The following is a 15,915-nucleotide window of genomic DNA, read 5'->3' on the forward strand; positions in this document are numbered from 1 at the left end:
CTCTGTATTTAACTTAATGAAATGTTTCAGAAAAGGGAAGTATAACCTGCCATCTACCCTTTTTTGTTGGTACTGGGGATCAAACCCAGGGGCACTTGACCACTGAGCCACATCCCTGGGCTTTTTTATTTTTTATCTAGAGGGCCTCACTAAGTTGCTTAGGCTGGCATTGAACTTTTTATCCTTCTGCCTCAGCCTCTTGAGCTGATGGGATTGCAGGCACTGTGGTGCAGTGCCCAGTTTTGCCTTCTTTTTGAAGAATCACATTTGTTATTATCATACATTGGCAGGTTGTTGGCTCCCTTTTCTAGTATCATTAGTGAACAAAAGGTTGATACCTTTTCTTTAGTAGTTTATCACTTTTGCTGTACTGTAGTTTCATAGCATCAGATAACTAAGGTTGTTAGAACTGTGTATGAAATTGGGTGTTTTGTTTTGTTTTGTTTTTGAGGTACTTGGAATTGAACCCAAGAGTGCTCTACCACTGAACTACACCCTCAGCACTTTTTTGTTTTTAGACAGGGTTTCAGTAAGTCCCCAGATTAGCCTGGAACTGAATGAAGGTCCTCCTGCCTTAGTCTCCCAAGTAGCTGAGATTACCATCATGTGCCATCACACCTATCTATTTTAAAAGACTTCATATCTAGAGCAGGATTCTCAAATTTGTATTCACAAGAATCACTTGGAAAACGTATTAAAATTATAGTGCACCACAATCAAGTGGGATTCATCCCAGGGATACAAGGATGGTTCAACATACGTATATAAATAAACATAATTTATCATATTAATAGGCTTTAAAAAAGAATCATGATCATCTCAATAGATGCAGAAAAAAGCATTTGACAAAATATATCACACCTTCATGTTCAAAACACTAGAAAAATTAGGCATAGTTGGAACATACCTCAACATTGTAAAAGCTATATATGTGAAGCCCAAGGCCAGCATCATTCGAAATGAAAAATTGAAAACATCCCCTTTAAAAACTGGAACAAGACAAGGATGTCCTCTTTCACCATTTCTATTCAACATCATCCTTGAAATTCGAGCCAGAGCAATTAGACAAAAGAAAGAAATTATAGGGATACAAATAGGTAAAGAAGAACTCAAACTATCACTATTTGCTGATGACATGATTCTATATCTAGAAGATTTAAAAAAAAAATTACCAGAAAACTTTTAGAACTAATAAATGAATTTAGCAAAGTAGCCAGTATATAAAGTCAACACCCATAAATCAAACACATTCCTATACATCAGCATTGAATCCACTGAACGAGAAATTAGAAAAACTGCCCCATTTATAATAGCCTCAAAAAAAAAAAAAAAGAGATAAAATACCTGGAAACCAATCAATCTAACAAAAGAGGTAAAAGACCTTTACAATGAAAACAGCAGAACACTAAAGAAAGAAATTCAAGAAAACTTCAGAAGATAGAAAGATCTCCCATGCTCCTGGATAAGCAGAATTAATATTGTCAAAATGGCCATACTACCAAAAGTGTTATGCAGATTTAATGTAATTCCTGTTAAAATCCCCATGACATTCTTCACAGAAATAGAAAAAGCAATCATAAAATTTATTTGCAAAAAATCTTAACACACACACAAAAATAACCCAAACAATAAATGGACTAAGTAAGGAACTAAACAGACACTTCACCAAAGAAGAAATACAGTCGATCAACAAATACATGAAAAAGTGTTCAGCATCTCTAGCAATTAGAGAAATGCAGATCAAAACTACTCTCAGATTTCATGTCACTCCTGTCAAAATGTCAGTCATCAAGAATACAGGCAACAATAAATGTTGGTGAGGATTGGTAAAAAAGGTAAACTCATACATTGCTGGTGGGACTGCAAATTGGTACAACCACTGTGGAAAGCAGTATGTAGATTCCTCAGAAAATTGGAATGGAACCACCATTTGACCCAGCTATCCCACTCCTCGGTTTATACTAAAGGACTTAAAATCAGTAATGCAGCCATATCAACGTTTATACTAGCTCATTCATCATTCATAATAGCTAAAACTATGGAACCAAGCTAGATGTCCTTCAATAGATGAATGGATAAATAAAATGTGGTATATATACTCAATGGATATGGCAAATGCCATAATTTCACTCTTCTTTAAAGCATTTGCCAGTAAATGAATGGAGTTGGAGAATATCATGCTAAGCGAAATAAGCCAATCCCGCAAAACCAAAGGCCGAATGTTTTCTCTAATATAAAGATGCTAATTACAATAAGGTGGGAGTGGGGGGGACTAGAGTTCAGAATAGTGTTACCGTAGATTAGGTAGAGGGAAGTAAAAGGAGAGAAGCGGAGGGGAGTTAGGGATAGGAAAAATAGTAGAATGAAACAGACATTATTACTTTATGTATATATGTGACTGCATGACCAATATGATGTATACTACATGTACATCTACAACATGTACACTCAGAAAAATTAGAAATTATATCACATCTATGTATATCAAAGTGAATAAATGCCTTCTACTGTTATGTATAATTAAAACAAAAAAGTTAATTAAAAAAAGAATCACTTGGGATACTTATTAAATGTAACAGTTTGACTTTATCCCTTTTGTAGAACTCTATTTCCAAAACCATCTGTAATGAAAGACCAGTCTTCCCCCAGTCTGTCATTATTATGTTATTTATAATATTTTGAAATATGTAATAAAAATGACTTACAAGAAAATAAAATGGAGAAATAAAGCAAAGACATTAAAAAATTAAATCCTAGGAGCTGTGGATGTGTCTCTGTGTAGAACACTTGCCCAGTGTACAGGAGGCTCTGGGTTCAATCCCCAGCACTATCCAAAAAAAAAAGGTCCTATTTTTTTACTATTAGATTCAACTAACATAAAATGATTGCCAAATATCTATAAAAGTCTTTGACACTCACTTCTGTACTTGGTGTGAAACAATATCTGTCTGTGCAAGACACTCAGAAAAGCACTGCCCTGAGAATCTGCATATTTCAGAAGCACCCCATATGATGTAAACACAGCTGTGGTATGTGAACCAATTTTTGAGAAATAAGGCTTCTAATTTATATATAAAAATGGCTTTGTTAGAGCCATAAAACTATAGGAGTAAATTTATATTTTTAAAAAAATATTTTACATCTAGAGCAGTGGTTTTCAAACCTGCTGTAGATGTCAAGTCTTTAGAAATGGATCTACTCTGGGTGTAGTGGCACGTGCCTGTAAGCTCAGCAACCAGGAGGCTGAGACAGGAGGATCACAGGTTCAAAGCCCCAGAAATTTAGCGAGGGCCTAAGCTTAAATTTAGCAAGATCCTATCTCAAAATAAAAAATAAAAAGGGCTGGTACATGATAGCTCAGTGTAAAGCACCCCTGGGTTCAACCTCCAGTACAAAAAGAAAAAAAATGGATTCACTCATGTTTCTTAAGAGTTTTCATAAATTTTTAAAACGTACTGTATTAATGTATTTCTGGAGAAAACAAAAACATTCTGGAAGACAATAGATTGAGTTACTGAAAGTGTGCTCTCCAAATGTATTAAAAGTTACTATTCAGAACTAAGAGGAAGAGTCATAGATGGTGGTTTTACAAGATTTAATTAGACTGTACATTTTTCCAGATAAATAACCTTTTACTAATTTGGGTATATTTGCAATGGATAACCTGATGATGTCTTTACAGGGGCTTATCTCCTGCAGAAGCAGAATTTAATTACCTGAACACAGCACGTACCTTAGAACTCTATGGAGTTGAATTCCACTATGCAAGGGTAAGTGAAGAAAATAAATTTCAATGTTGTTGAATTAGGCTTCATTACTCAGTATCAAAAATACTGTAATGTCTTGAAAGGCTTAGATAACAGATGAAATAACTTACAATTGCTGTTGACATAGTTGAACTGAAAATTTCTTCTGAATATAAATATTTTTTGCAATAACATTAAGACTGTTAAAGTGCACTTTGCATGTTTTTTCTTCCAGAACGTATTTTATAAAGATAGTTTTTGTAGACTATAGGAGATAGATTTAGAATCTTTAGTCTATAAAGTAAAGGTTAAGTTATAAGAAAAGTAATTTTTTTACTCTTTGATAATCATCATAAAAATGTTCTCACAACACTGAGACTTGTATTGCTGAGCTTGATTTTCATCATTTCTAGTATTGTAAATTTTTATTTATAAAGCACAAAATGGAGCATAGTAACATGTTTTGTTTTTATCTGCCCCAGTCCATTTATTAATTTAGAATTTACAAATCACTGGCTTTTCCTGTACAACACTATATAACCTCTTTTTTCCTTGCATCAAACTGTTCATCCTATGAGAGACTGTTAACTTCTTGTCATAACTATTTCTGTGTAGCTATTCTTCATTTGTGGCTCTATTCCTTCTTGTGTTTTTTTTTTTTTTTTTTTTTTTGTCAAGAGGTTATATATTCCTTTAGAAGTACCTGGAGTATAGCTGTTCTGTGGAATTATAAATTATCATTGGTTGATTTAGAAATAGGGTTTATATTCTCTAAGGACAGACTGTTGAGCCTAAAAAGGATATCAGTCTGAAAAGGAGTTAAGGAGTTATTTACCTTAGGTAATTATTTTGAGCATATTCTGTTATCACCCACACATACACAGTTGCATAGTTGTTTCAAGTACTCAAAGTTTTGCTCCTCATAATGATTAAGCCATCTGACCGTGTTCTAGGAGAGGAGATTTAATTCTTAACATTTCATAAAGTTCATGTCAGTTTCTTCCTTGGTGGTCAGAAGACTTGCTTTCTTCTGAGAAATGTATCTTGTAATTCTGAGTGTTATGACTTAGAAATCTGTTTTTTAGATTTCTATTTAAAATGTTAAGTCTTTCTGGAGCTTTTTGCTCTTTAAAATGCTCTTCTCTCTCTCTTTCCTTATTTGGGGTTTACAACTGTTGAACACGGTTTTCTAAAATGTAATAGTCAATATTTGTGCAACTAGATTTTGTTTTATATTACAATAAATTTACAGCTGATAGAACTTCAAATATGAGCTATGCTTAAAAATAAGACATCCAGCTGGCTTGTCTGTAATCTCAGCAACTCAAGAGGCTAAGACAGGAAGATCACAAGTTCAAAGCTAGCCTCAGCAATTAAGAGAGCCTAAGCAATTTAGCAAGACTCTGCCTCAAAATAGAAAATAAAAAGGGCTGGGGATGTGGCTCAGTGGTTAAGCACCCCTGGGTTCAATACCTAGTATAATAAAGAAAAAAAAGAAGAAGAAGAAGAAGACCAACTAATGTGGTGTTGTACACCTGTAATCCCAGCTACTTGGGAGGCTGAGCAGGAGAACCATAAATTTGAGGCTAGCCTGGGCAACTTAGTGATATCCTGTCTTAAAAAATGAGTGTGTGCTGGACAATGTAGCTCAAGTGTTATAGCACCCCTGGGTTCAATCCCTAGTACACCCCCCCCCCCCAAAAAAAAACACCACCAAAAACATTTTGCTCTTTTGTGTTGTTTTTGTTTGTTTTTTGTTTTGGGGTGTTTTTTTTTTGGTGAGGGTTATAGTTGGGGTTAAACCTGGGGATTTCCATGTGTTAAGCAGTTGCACTAACACTCCAGCCCTTTTTGTTTCATTCTATCTATCTATCTATCTATCTATCTATCTATCTATCTATCTATCTATCTATCTATATCTATCTGTCTATCTATCTATCTATCTATCTTTTAATTTTTTGAGACAGGGTCTCCCTAAGTTGCCCAGACTGGCTTCCAACTGGCAATCCCTCCTGCCTCAGCCTCCCAGTAGCTGGATTACAGACACATACCATCATTCCCAGCTCCTTAGCAGTTTTCTAAATATAGTTTTATGACTGCTGAGATTACTGACAATGAAATAAGAAGAGTGGTAAACTTTCATCTTTTCACTTGTATTATAAGACTAAATAAATTTCATATATAATTTACCATGTTATTATTTATTTATTTGACTAAGGTAGTTTTTTTTTGTTTAAATTATTAGATTATAAAACTGCTTCTCTGAAAGCCCTCAATATGGAGGATAATATTAAAGAAGTTTAAATTTGAAATTGTCAAAAGTTATTTAGACGTGTATTTTGCACAACCCCCCACATCCCCTCCCTACAAAAAAGAAAAAAAAAAGACAGAAAGGAAAGGGGTTTTTTTGTTTTGTTTTGTTTTGTTTGTTTTTTTGTTTTTGGTGAATACTGAGACCTTAAGAAGTGAATATGCAGATGTTCAGTGAACATGAAGAGAATTTTTGTGGCATCAGAAACAAAAGAATAGCCTATATGGTGGCGCACGCTTGTAATCCCAGAAGCTCAAGAGGCTGAGGCAGGAAGATCCTGAGTTTAAAGCCAACCTCAGCAAAAGCGAGGCACTGCGCAACCCATTGAGACCCTGCCTCTAAATAAAATACAGAATAGGGCTGGGGATGTGACTCAGTGGTCAAGTGCCTGAGTTCAATCCCTGGTAACTTCCCCCCTCACTCCCCAAAAAGAACATAAGGTAGATGAGGGAGGAGCATAAAAGAGGAAACCTAAGCTTTAATTGAATATCAGAAGCAAAATATTTTATTTTGGTAAGCAAGGTAAATTATTTTTTTTTCTGCCTTCAAGTGGAACCAAGTTATTCATATCGAATTCCCAAGATTCATATAAATCTTAGTGCATTTATAGCAGTGGATCTGCTCTGTGCCTGGTACAATCTTAGCACTAGGATTGTATCAGTTATTCCTGCCCTCATGGAACTCACACAATAGTGGGAGAAAGAAACAGACACATATTAGCAAATACATGAAAATATGAAGGAAAGAGTACCAAGTGCTGTGGGATCATACAGCAAGAACATCCCTCCCGCCCCAGGAAGAGAGGGTAGGGAATGCTTCTTAAAAGTAGTTTATTCACTTAAGTCAAAAGAATGAATAAGATTTTTCCAAGATAATGGTTTTCACTGTAGAGCCATAAATAAAAACCTCAAATAAAGACAGAACATTGTGGGGACAAGTGTATGGAGTACTGCATACATGGCATATGTTAAGGGTGTCTGAGTGGCAGGCCACTCCTTTGTGCTAGGCATGTGAGTGCCAAACAGCTTACCCTGTAGGCACAGCCCTGGGTGTGAGGCCCCATGTTGCAGTCCCAGCACTTCTCCACGGCCCACTCTTCAATTGGTCACTTCAAGGGCAGTTAGCAGACTTTGCATTGGTGGCTGCCTGTAATCTGCTTAGCTACTGCCTGAGTATATATACATGGTAACTGCTCAGTAAAATTAGACCTGCTTCCTGCTTGGTCTCCGGAGGTCTTGATTAGCAACTCTGAAGCCACACTCTCCTGTACCCTGTTCCATGGACCTCCTCTCTGAATAAGAGAGAGCCCACGCAGAACATGACATATTTGAAAAAATAAAATTAATAGCAAGAAATATCATAGGAACTAAGTTTAATTTTTTATAAAGAATTTTTGATCTCTTCAAAGGGAAAAGGCATTATCTCAGTAAAAACTGCTGGCCTGATTGAAATATCTTTTTAGATGAATAGTGGATCAGTCATTCAACACCTATCAACTTTTCTTGAAAATCGGTCAATAACTATTACAATAAGAAAACAGAATAAAAGAATGAAAGAGAGCTGTGATAATATCTAAATCATGAATCATCAAACTCATTCTCTTTCTCTCTTTTTTTGTATTTGGGATTAAACCCAGGAGCTCTTTACCACTGAGCTACATCCCCAGCCCTTTTTTAATTTTTTATTTTGCTGGGTCTCACTAAATTCTTGAGATTGTCCTTGCAATCCTCTTGCTTCAGTCTCCCATGTCACTGGGATTACAGGTGTGTGCCATTGTATCCGGCCTCAATCTCTCTTGTAGAATGTTCACATATTAAGAAAAAAAAAAAGGAATTATATTAAAAAATTACTGTTTCCAAGTTATCTGCAGGTAAGCATAATTATGTTTTTAGTTAGGTACAAGAGGCTTTCAATCAACCCTAAAAAATTCTAATCAAGTTTTAGGCTTAATTATGAATCTTATTTCCATAAGTATTTGTAATAGTGATAAAGATAATTCTACTAAAAAGGAATCTTTGCTCTTCAAAGCTTCAAGAAAAGATTTATGATTTTTTAGCCATTGATGGACCTTTATTTTTATTTATTTATATTCAGTGCTGATTATCAAACCCAGTGCCTCACACGTGCTCAGCAAGCCCTCTACCATTGAGCCACAACCCCAGCCCTTATAATGATATTTTTAATTTTTTTATTCTTTGGTGAATATGTTTTGAGTACCTACTGTGCTCCAAGTCCCATGTATAGCCATTATGGATACAGCAGTGAGAAAAGCAGATAAATTCCAACCCTCAAAAGCTTCATTCTGGTTGGCAAAACAAGACTATCAACAACTAATTATATCAGAGTGAATAGTCTGATTCCATGGAAGTAAAGTTCAGTGATAGGCAAAACACCTGTTAATATTGATAGAAGTCAGAATAACAGTCATCTCTGGAGTAGTATTATTAACTAGGACACTCATGAGGGAACCTACTGAGTTTTTAAAAATGTGATATATATTAGTGGTCGTTAAATATTAATGTATATAAGTGTGAAATTTCAAGTTGGATATTTAAGATTTGTGCATTTTATAATGTATATATTTCAGTTTTTTAAAAAGGTAATTAAATAGATAATAGGTCAGATAACCAATAGGTGCTACAAAGAAAAATTAAACTAAGGAAGGAATTTAGTCAACTAAATATAAAGTATCCATTTAAGCCTTACTGAGAAGATAAACAGACCTGAGGAAGCTATACATATGTCTAGGGTTTAGGGGGAGATAATTATTAGCAAAGGAAACAGCAATCGAAGGTGATGGGTAGCAGCAGTTCAGGTGACAGCAAAAAAACGAGTTTGTCTGGGGGTTGTGTGAGGAAGGCAGGAGAATATTAGGAAATGAGGTCAAAGCAGACCAGGACTTTAAAAACATCTTAAAGACTTTGGCCTTTAATTTTAAGAAAGTTCCTTATAGGGTTTTGGGAGATTTTTAAAGATAGGCTATGATTTTACATTTTTAAAAGAAACTCATGGCTATTCTGAGAATACATTATAAGACACTAAAGGAAGGGACCAGTAAACAGACTGTTAGATTTACCAGGCACAGTGGCACATACCTATAATCCCAGGAGCTCAGGAGGCTGACATAAGAGCCTTGATCACAAGTTCAAGGCGAGCCTCAACAATTTAGTGAGGCTCTAACCAACTTAGTGAGACCCTGTCTCAAAAAACAAAAATGGCTGCTAGGGATATTACTCAGTGGTAAAGTGTCCATGGGTTGAATCTTCAGTACAAAACAAAAAACAAAAACGACGAGACTGTTATGGTGATCCAGGTGAGAAAAAATGGTGGTTGTAGCAATGGGATAGTAAAAAGTAATCAGTAAGTGAAAGACCAGGCAGAGCAGGTTTCAGAATTAGTCTTGGGAGATGTTAAATTTGAGAAGACTTTTACAAGTCTAAATGAAGAAGGATAGACAGTTTATATAGATCTGGAGTTCAGAGGAAAAGTTTGAGCTTGAGATACAAATTTGGGAGAAGACTGCAAGATAAGAGACCTGGGAGAGGTGGAGCTAGAGTTGTAGCTCAGTGGTGAAGCACTGCCTGACATGTGTGAGACACTGGGTTCAATTCTCAGCACTGCATATAAATAAATGAATAAAATAAAGGTCCACCAACATCTAAAACAAATATTTAAAAAAGAAAAGAAAAAATCCCTGTGGGAGCAAATACTGTAAATAACAGAAGAGGTCCTCAAAGCTGGAACACTTCAAAGTTTAGAGGTTGGAGATGAGGAAGAATAGGAGATCAAGAAGGAACAGCCATTTGGATAAAAAGAAATTCTTTTTTATGTTAAAGATACAATTGTGTGTCTTTGGAGTCAAGTGAATCAGGGGTGGTCTACTGCATCAAATGATGCTTTTAGGTCAAGTAGGATGAGGACAAAGAACTGAATTAAAAATGTGGAAATCACTGGTAACCTTGTAAGAGCAAGTTTGGACTATAGCCACAGGATGATTAGAGAATTTTCAAGAAAGATTGTGAGGACAGTAATTTTGAGGAATTCTACAGTCCACAACATGGGTAATAACAACAGGAAACACCCATGTGGCATTTACTAAATGCCAGACACCCTTTTTAGGGCATTACATGTATTAATATCCTTTAATCCTTCAACCAGCCCTTTGAGGTGGGAATATTTTATTGCCACTTTACAGATGAGGGAAACGATACACAAAAAAGTTAATTTGCATTACCTTCTAATACCTATTTCTGTGTTTAAAAACCAACCTATATCTTTTTTCTAAAGCCTTTTTTTTTTTTTTTTTTTTTTTGTAGCAGGGATTGAACCCAGGCCCTTTAACCACTGAGCCACATCGTCAACCATTTGTATTTTTTATTTTAAGACAGGGTCAGGCTGGGATTGTGGCTCAATCCTGAGGGTGCTGGATTTGATTCTCAGCACCACATATCAATAAATAAAATGGAGATCCCTTGACAACTAAAAAAAAAATAAAAAAGACAGGGTCTAGCTAAATTGTTGAGGCTGGCTTTGAGTTTGCAAAGGATTATAGAAATGCACCCTGCTAAAGCCTCATTTTTAACCTATATATATTTGAAGACTTTTTGGCAGTTTGGTTAGAATCATCAAATAATGTAAAAACATAATTTGGAACAAGCAAAGGACCTCTTCTGTCAGTATAGAGGTATACATATGACTTCCATCTGTGTCCCCCTAAAGTATTCAGATCACAATTTTCCATAATTCTACTTCACATTTGCATCATCTTTTTTTTTTCACCTGCCTTTCTTAGGGAAATATGATGTGTAAATGTGTAATAATTGCTATTTGGATTTGTCATTATAACATGATTCTATAATATCTTTGAAAATGTCGAATTGTATTGAAACTAATCCTGTTTAAAAAATATATTCTAACAACTAAAGCTATTGTTTTAGATTGGTCATGTATTTCTTTTGAAGGATCAAAGTAACAATGAAATTATGATTGGTGTGATGTCAGGAGGAATTCTGATTTATAAGAACCGGGTACGAATGAATACCTTTCCATGGTAAGAACCTCATTAATGCTTTTGTTTTTACCACTATATTACCAAATATAATAATTTGTGTTAAGTAAAGGTATGTTAACTTTTTTTAAATTTATTTTTTAGTTTAGGTGGGCACAATATCTTTATTTTATTTTTATGTGGTGCTGAGGATCGATCCCAGTGCCTTACTCATGCCAGGCGAGAGTGCTACCACTTGAGCCATATCCCCAGCCCAAGGATGTTAGCTTTTTAATGTCAGTTTTCTTAGGGGGTGCAACTTACACTTTATCCTGTTTACTTGGAACCTTCAACCTGTTTATTTTAAAATGGCTACCTAAAAATATTACTAATGAAATTTTTCTTAAAGAATCTCTAACTTCATACTGCAGCTTTATTAGAGCATTTACTTTGTTAAGAAGTGTAAGTACAGTATTTCATTTAAATGCATCCATTGGAATCCCAGTTTATTGTTGAAACAAAAATGGATGTAATCTCTCTGGAATATCTTATAAGCCCCATGATATTTGAAATGGTTTTTATAGGGCAAATAGGAATTTTCTCAGTTGAAAGGGAAATGTGAAAGAGGCAGCAAATATAATAGAGTTTATTTAATGTGTATAGAGCATTCAAGATAGGAGTACCAAGCATTTGCTGAGGCCTGATGATGAGTTCATTAATGGAAGGATACTTGAGTTGCTTTTTCCTTTCTTCATTTGTTTTGATTGAGAAGAAAATAAGAATTTAGGAATATATTCCTTAAGGAAGAAAAAGGACTCAGACTTATACGTCTTACATGCTAAGGAGTTGATTTTTATTTTATAGCTACATATAGTGAGAGTTAAAGTTGAGACATAGAACTTATATTTCCAATTCCTTAACAGACCAATTAGGTTAAAAATAAAAGTAGCAATGAGGATGTGAGTATTTAAAGTATCACGTGGAAAACAAACTGTGGATTTTTAAATTTTAGTTTCAAAAATTACACTAAATAGATGGGATTTAAAGGTGCTAAAGCTACTAAGTCTGCCTCATTATGAAACATGAGGATTTCTTCTGAGCTTACTAATCACAGCAGTACATAATACAATATTAGGGAAATATTTACAATTTGGTAACAAGAAGCCATGATTTAAGATCCAATATATACATATTTTTTTCTTCATTGTTGGGAATCAAACTCAGGGCCTTGCACATGTTAGGCAAGTGCTTATACTGAACTATACACACAGCCCTTCCAAGTATCTTTGATAATCATCAAATTTTTGAACTTATTTTCACAAAAGCAAATACTTCTCACAGGTATCGTTTGTGAATATGGATTATATTCATCTCCTAACCATTATCAAATTGGTATTTATGGCATTGCCATTGCCTTTAAATTTATATTTTAGCAAGTACTGCATAAATTGACTTTAGGAAACCATAAAATCACTTTATGAGTACTGATAATGATGATGACTATAATATCTTTCATTTCAGGAACTTTATTTCATGTAATATCTCAAATAAGATGCTTAGGCCAAAAATTAAAATGGTGTAGATACCAAATATATTCATGAATGAAGAGTTTAAAACTGATAGAAAAAAAATCACTCATGAATTTCAATCCATTTATCTGTAATTTAGAATTCTGCAAGTTTGGTAATTATTATAATGTTTTTTTAACAAATAAGGAGAAACGCAGGAGAAATTGGGTGGGCCTTAAATTAAATAACTGGTAAGTATGAAGCAGAGCTTTAAACTCATTTCATTTACCTCTTCTCTCAGAATTAGACCTACATGTAAAAAGAGAGTACCACATAATAAATATACTGTCTCGTGTCCATTTTCTATAAATGATTATCCCCCCAGCTCAGGTTTATACTTTAAATTTGTTGAATAACAAATTGGAGATATGTGGGTTCTTTAAATTAGACTTCTTTAGAATGAATATCAACCAGGAGGCATCATTAAGACAATGAAAAGAGGAAGAGAGAGTTCTGATTTCCAGTCTGACAGGTAAAAAGCTTAGATGTTCATACTTCTCTCCTCACAACAAGAAAAAAGCTAATAACAACCCCAAACCAACAACTTTTAAGATTCTTCAGAGAATCAAGAAAATTGTTTTGAAAACTGGAGTGCCAAATTAATACAGAGAATAATCAAGGTTAGCAAACTACTAGAGCCAGAACTGTTATGAATACTTAAAGGGTCGTTGTCTAATAGCTAGATACCAAGTTTTGACTAGAAAAAGAAAGAAAAAATTTCTGGGGGACCCAGACTTAGGAAAACCTCCAGACTTTCATGAGTTTTCATGCCTCTCCGGATTCTCAGGGTGAAGAAGGAAGAAAAAAATTCATTTATGGAAGTGGGTGGGGGAAAGTAAACATTTTAAAATCACTTAGAGCTTTCTGTTCTCCTTAACAAGGCCTGCCCTCAGAAACTATTTTGCCAGCACTTGAACAACATGAGTTCTATCAGAACCTTACCAAAATGGGGGATGGCAATTATCCAACTCAGACTCCTCCTGCTTTCTTGTCTACCTAAGGAGGGTCATAAGGAAGAGGCAGAAACCACTAAAGAACTGAGATGTAATCAGGATTAAAGAATGGTTTCCCCTGCTGCCTGTACCTTAACAGTCAGTGAGGCTCCTCTGTAATAACAGGATTATAACTGAAGTAACTGCAAAGCTCAGACTGTTTAAAGTTTACCTAGGGAAACCTAAGACAATAGGGATAACAAAAACACAGATACTAGAGGAAATTGTAACCTCAAGTCTACAGTTTGTTTACAACAAACAGTAAACAGCCTTTCTTCTTGCCAGATAAATAAGAACCTCCACTAAAGGGATATTTGCCCTAGTTCCACTTACCCCTGTATATCACATCAGGCATTCATCAATCAATTACAAAGCATTGCTGAAAGGCAAAAAAACAAAAACAAAAAACAGGAGAGGCAAAGGCAAGCAACAGAACCAGATTTAGGTGTCTCAAAGATTTTAGGATTATATTACAAATTTAAAGTAACTAATTAGGGTTAGGGTTGTGGCTCTCCTAGCATGTGCGAGGCCCTGGGTTCCCTCCTCAGCACCACATAAAATAAATAAAATAAAGGTTTTGCATCCAACTACAACTAAAAAATAAGTTAAATAAATAAACTAATTAGTATGTAAGGACTTCAATGGAAAACTTACACAGTATGCAAAATCTGATGAGTAATGTAACCAGAGAGATGGAAACCCTGTCAAAGAATCAAAGGAATTAGAAACACTGCAAAAGGAGTGAAGAATATCATGGGCTGTCTCATTGTTACATTGTATACAACTGAAATATAGTCACTGACCTTGAAGATAAGTCAGTATAAACTTCCCAAACTGGAAAGCCAAGAAGAAAAAGAAAAAAAGGCAGTTAAGATAGATAATGAGACTATACCAGAAGGAGAATTTGAACAAAAGAAGTAGTGGTTGATACCTTTCTAAAGTTAATGACAGCCACCCAGGCACAAACCCAGAAGTTCAGAGAATATCAAACGAATTAAATACCCTCCGATTCTAGAGCTACACATAGCATATTCATACTTTAGAAAGTCAAAGAGAAAGAAAAAAATCTCAAAAGAAGCAAATGTCAACACCTTCATCAAGGAACAAGGATAAGAAACCATGTAAGCAGGAAGAAAATGGAATAAAAGTGTTGCCAAAAAAGCTCACAAACTTAGAAGTCTGTAATTACCTTCAGAAGTGAAATAAATAAAACTTTCTCAGACAAAAATTGAGGGAGTTTGTTGCTAGCAACCCTGTCTTGTGAGAAATGTTAAAAGAAGTTCTCCAAAGTAAAGAAATTTTCAAATTGAAATTATCAAAATTTTTTTTTTAACAACTTCACTGCTACAATTTACATACTGTAAATTTGCCTATTAAAGTATATAGTTCAGTGGTCTGTAGTTTATTTACAGGTGCAACATAATTTTACTCTTAATTTTGAATCATTTTTATTACCCCCAAGAGATAATCTTGCAACCATTAGGAGTCGGATTCCCCATCCCTTCCTCTGCTTCTCACCCATCACTAGGCATGGCAATCACTAATCACTTTTTTCTCTATAGAAGTTTCCTGTGCTAGATATTCCCTTAAATGAGATCATATGCTATGTGGTCATTAGTGACTGAGTTCTTTCATTTAACATAATGTTTTTGAGGTTCCTGCTGAATAATACTCCATTCTGTGGTCATATACCACATTTTGTTCATCAGTTCATCAATCACTCTATCTTTTGGCCTTTAGGAATGATGCTGCTATGAATATATGCATACAGGTTTTGTGGACACATGTGCTTTCATTTCATTAGAGCATATACAAAGGAATGGTTTTGCTGAGTTTTCAATCATGGCTGCATTATTTCACATTCCAAAGAGCAGCATATGTATGTTCAACTTCACTATATTCTCCACTGTGGTGGTTGTTGTCTGTCTTTTATATGACAGTCATTCTGGTGGATGTGAAGTAATCATAATTTTTATTTGCATTTCTCTAATGTCTAGTAATGCTGAGCATTTTTTCAAATGTTTGTAGTTGTTTCATCTTTTCTGGATTATTCAAACTGGACTTTTACAAAAACAGTCTACATACTGTCTACTAGAGATGTATCAAAAGCATAAAGAGACAGAATGGTTGAAAGTAAATGCATTGAAAAAGATAAACCAAGAATATAGAAACCAAAAGAAAACTATTATAGCTATAATATTATTTGACAAAATAGATATTTCAAAGTCCTTTATTCATTGTTTAATTATATAAAAACTATTATGCCTATGTATAGAATAAAATCATATAGAATGTCTTTGTAAGAAAATAC

At 34.6% G+C, this 15,915-nt stretch overlaps 1 protein-coding gene across 12 annotated transcripts in view; it reads left to right on the forward strand.

Moving 5' to 3' along the window:
• Ptpn4 (protein tyrosine phosphatase non-receptor type 4) overlaps positions 1–15,915 on the forward strand; it is a 177,514-nt gene that overhangs the window by 85,922 nt on the left and 75,677 nt on the right. For all 12 annotated transcript variants that reach the window (XM_040294127.2, XM_078017252.1, XM_078017251.1 and 9 more), the window contains 2 exons: positions 3,683–3,770; positions 11,019–11,107. In XM_040294127.2, the coding sequence (XP_040150061.1) occupies positions 3,683–3,770; positions 11,019–11,107 (177 nt within the window). The remainder of the gene's footprint in view (positions 1–3,682; positions 3,771–11,018; positions 11,108–15,915) is intronic.

This window comes from Ictidomys tridecemlineatus, chromosome 7 (assembly GCF_052094955.1).
Source record: "Ictidomys tridecemlineatus isolate mIctTri1 chromosome 7, mIctTri1.hap1, whole genome shotgun sequence".
NCBI lineage: Eukaryota > Metazoa > Chordata > Mammalia > Rodentia > Sciuridae > Ictidomys > Ictidomys tridecemlineatus.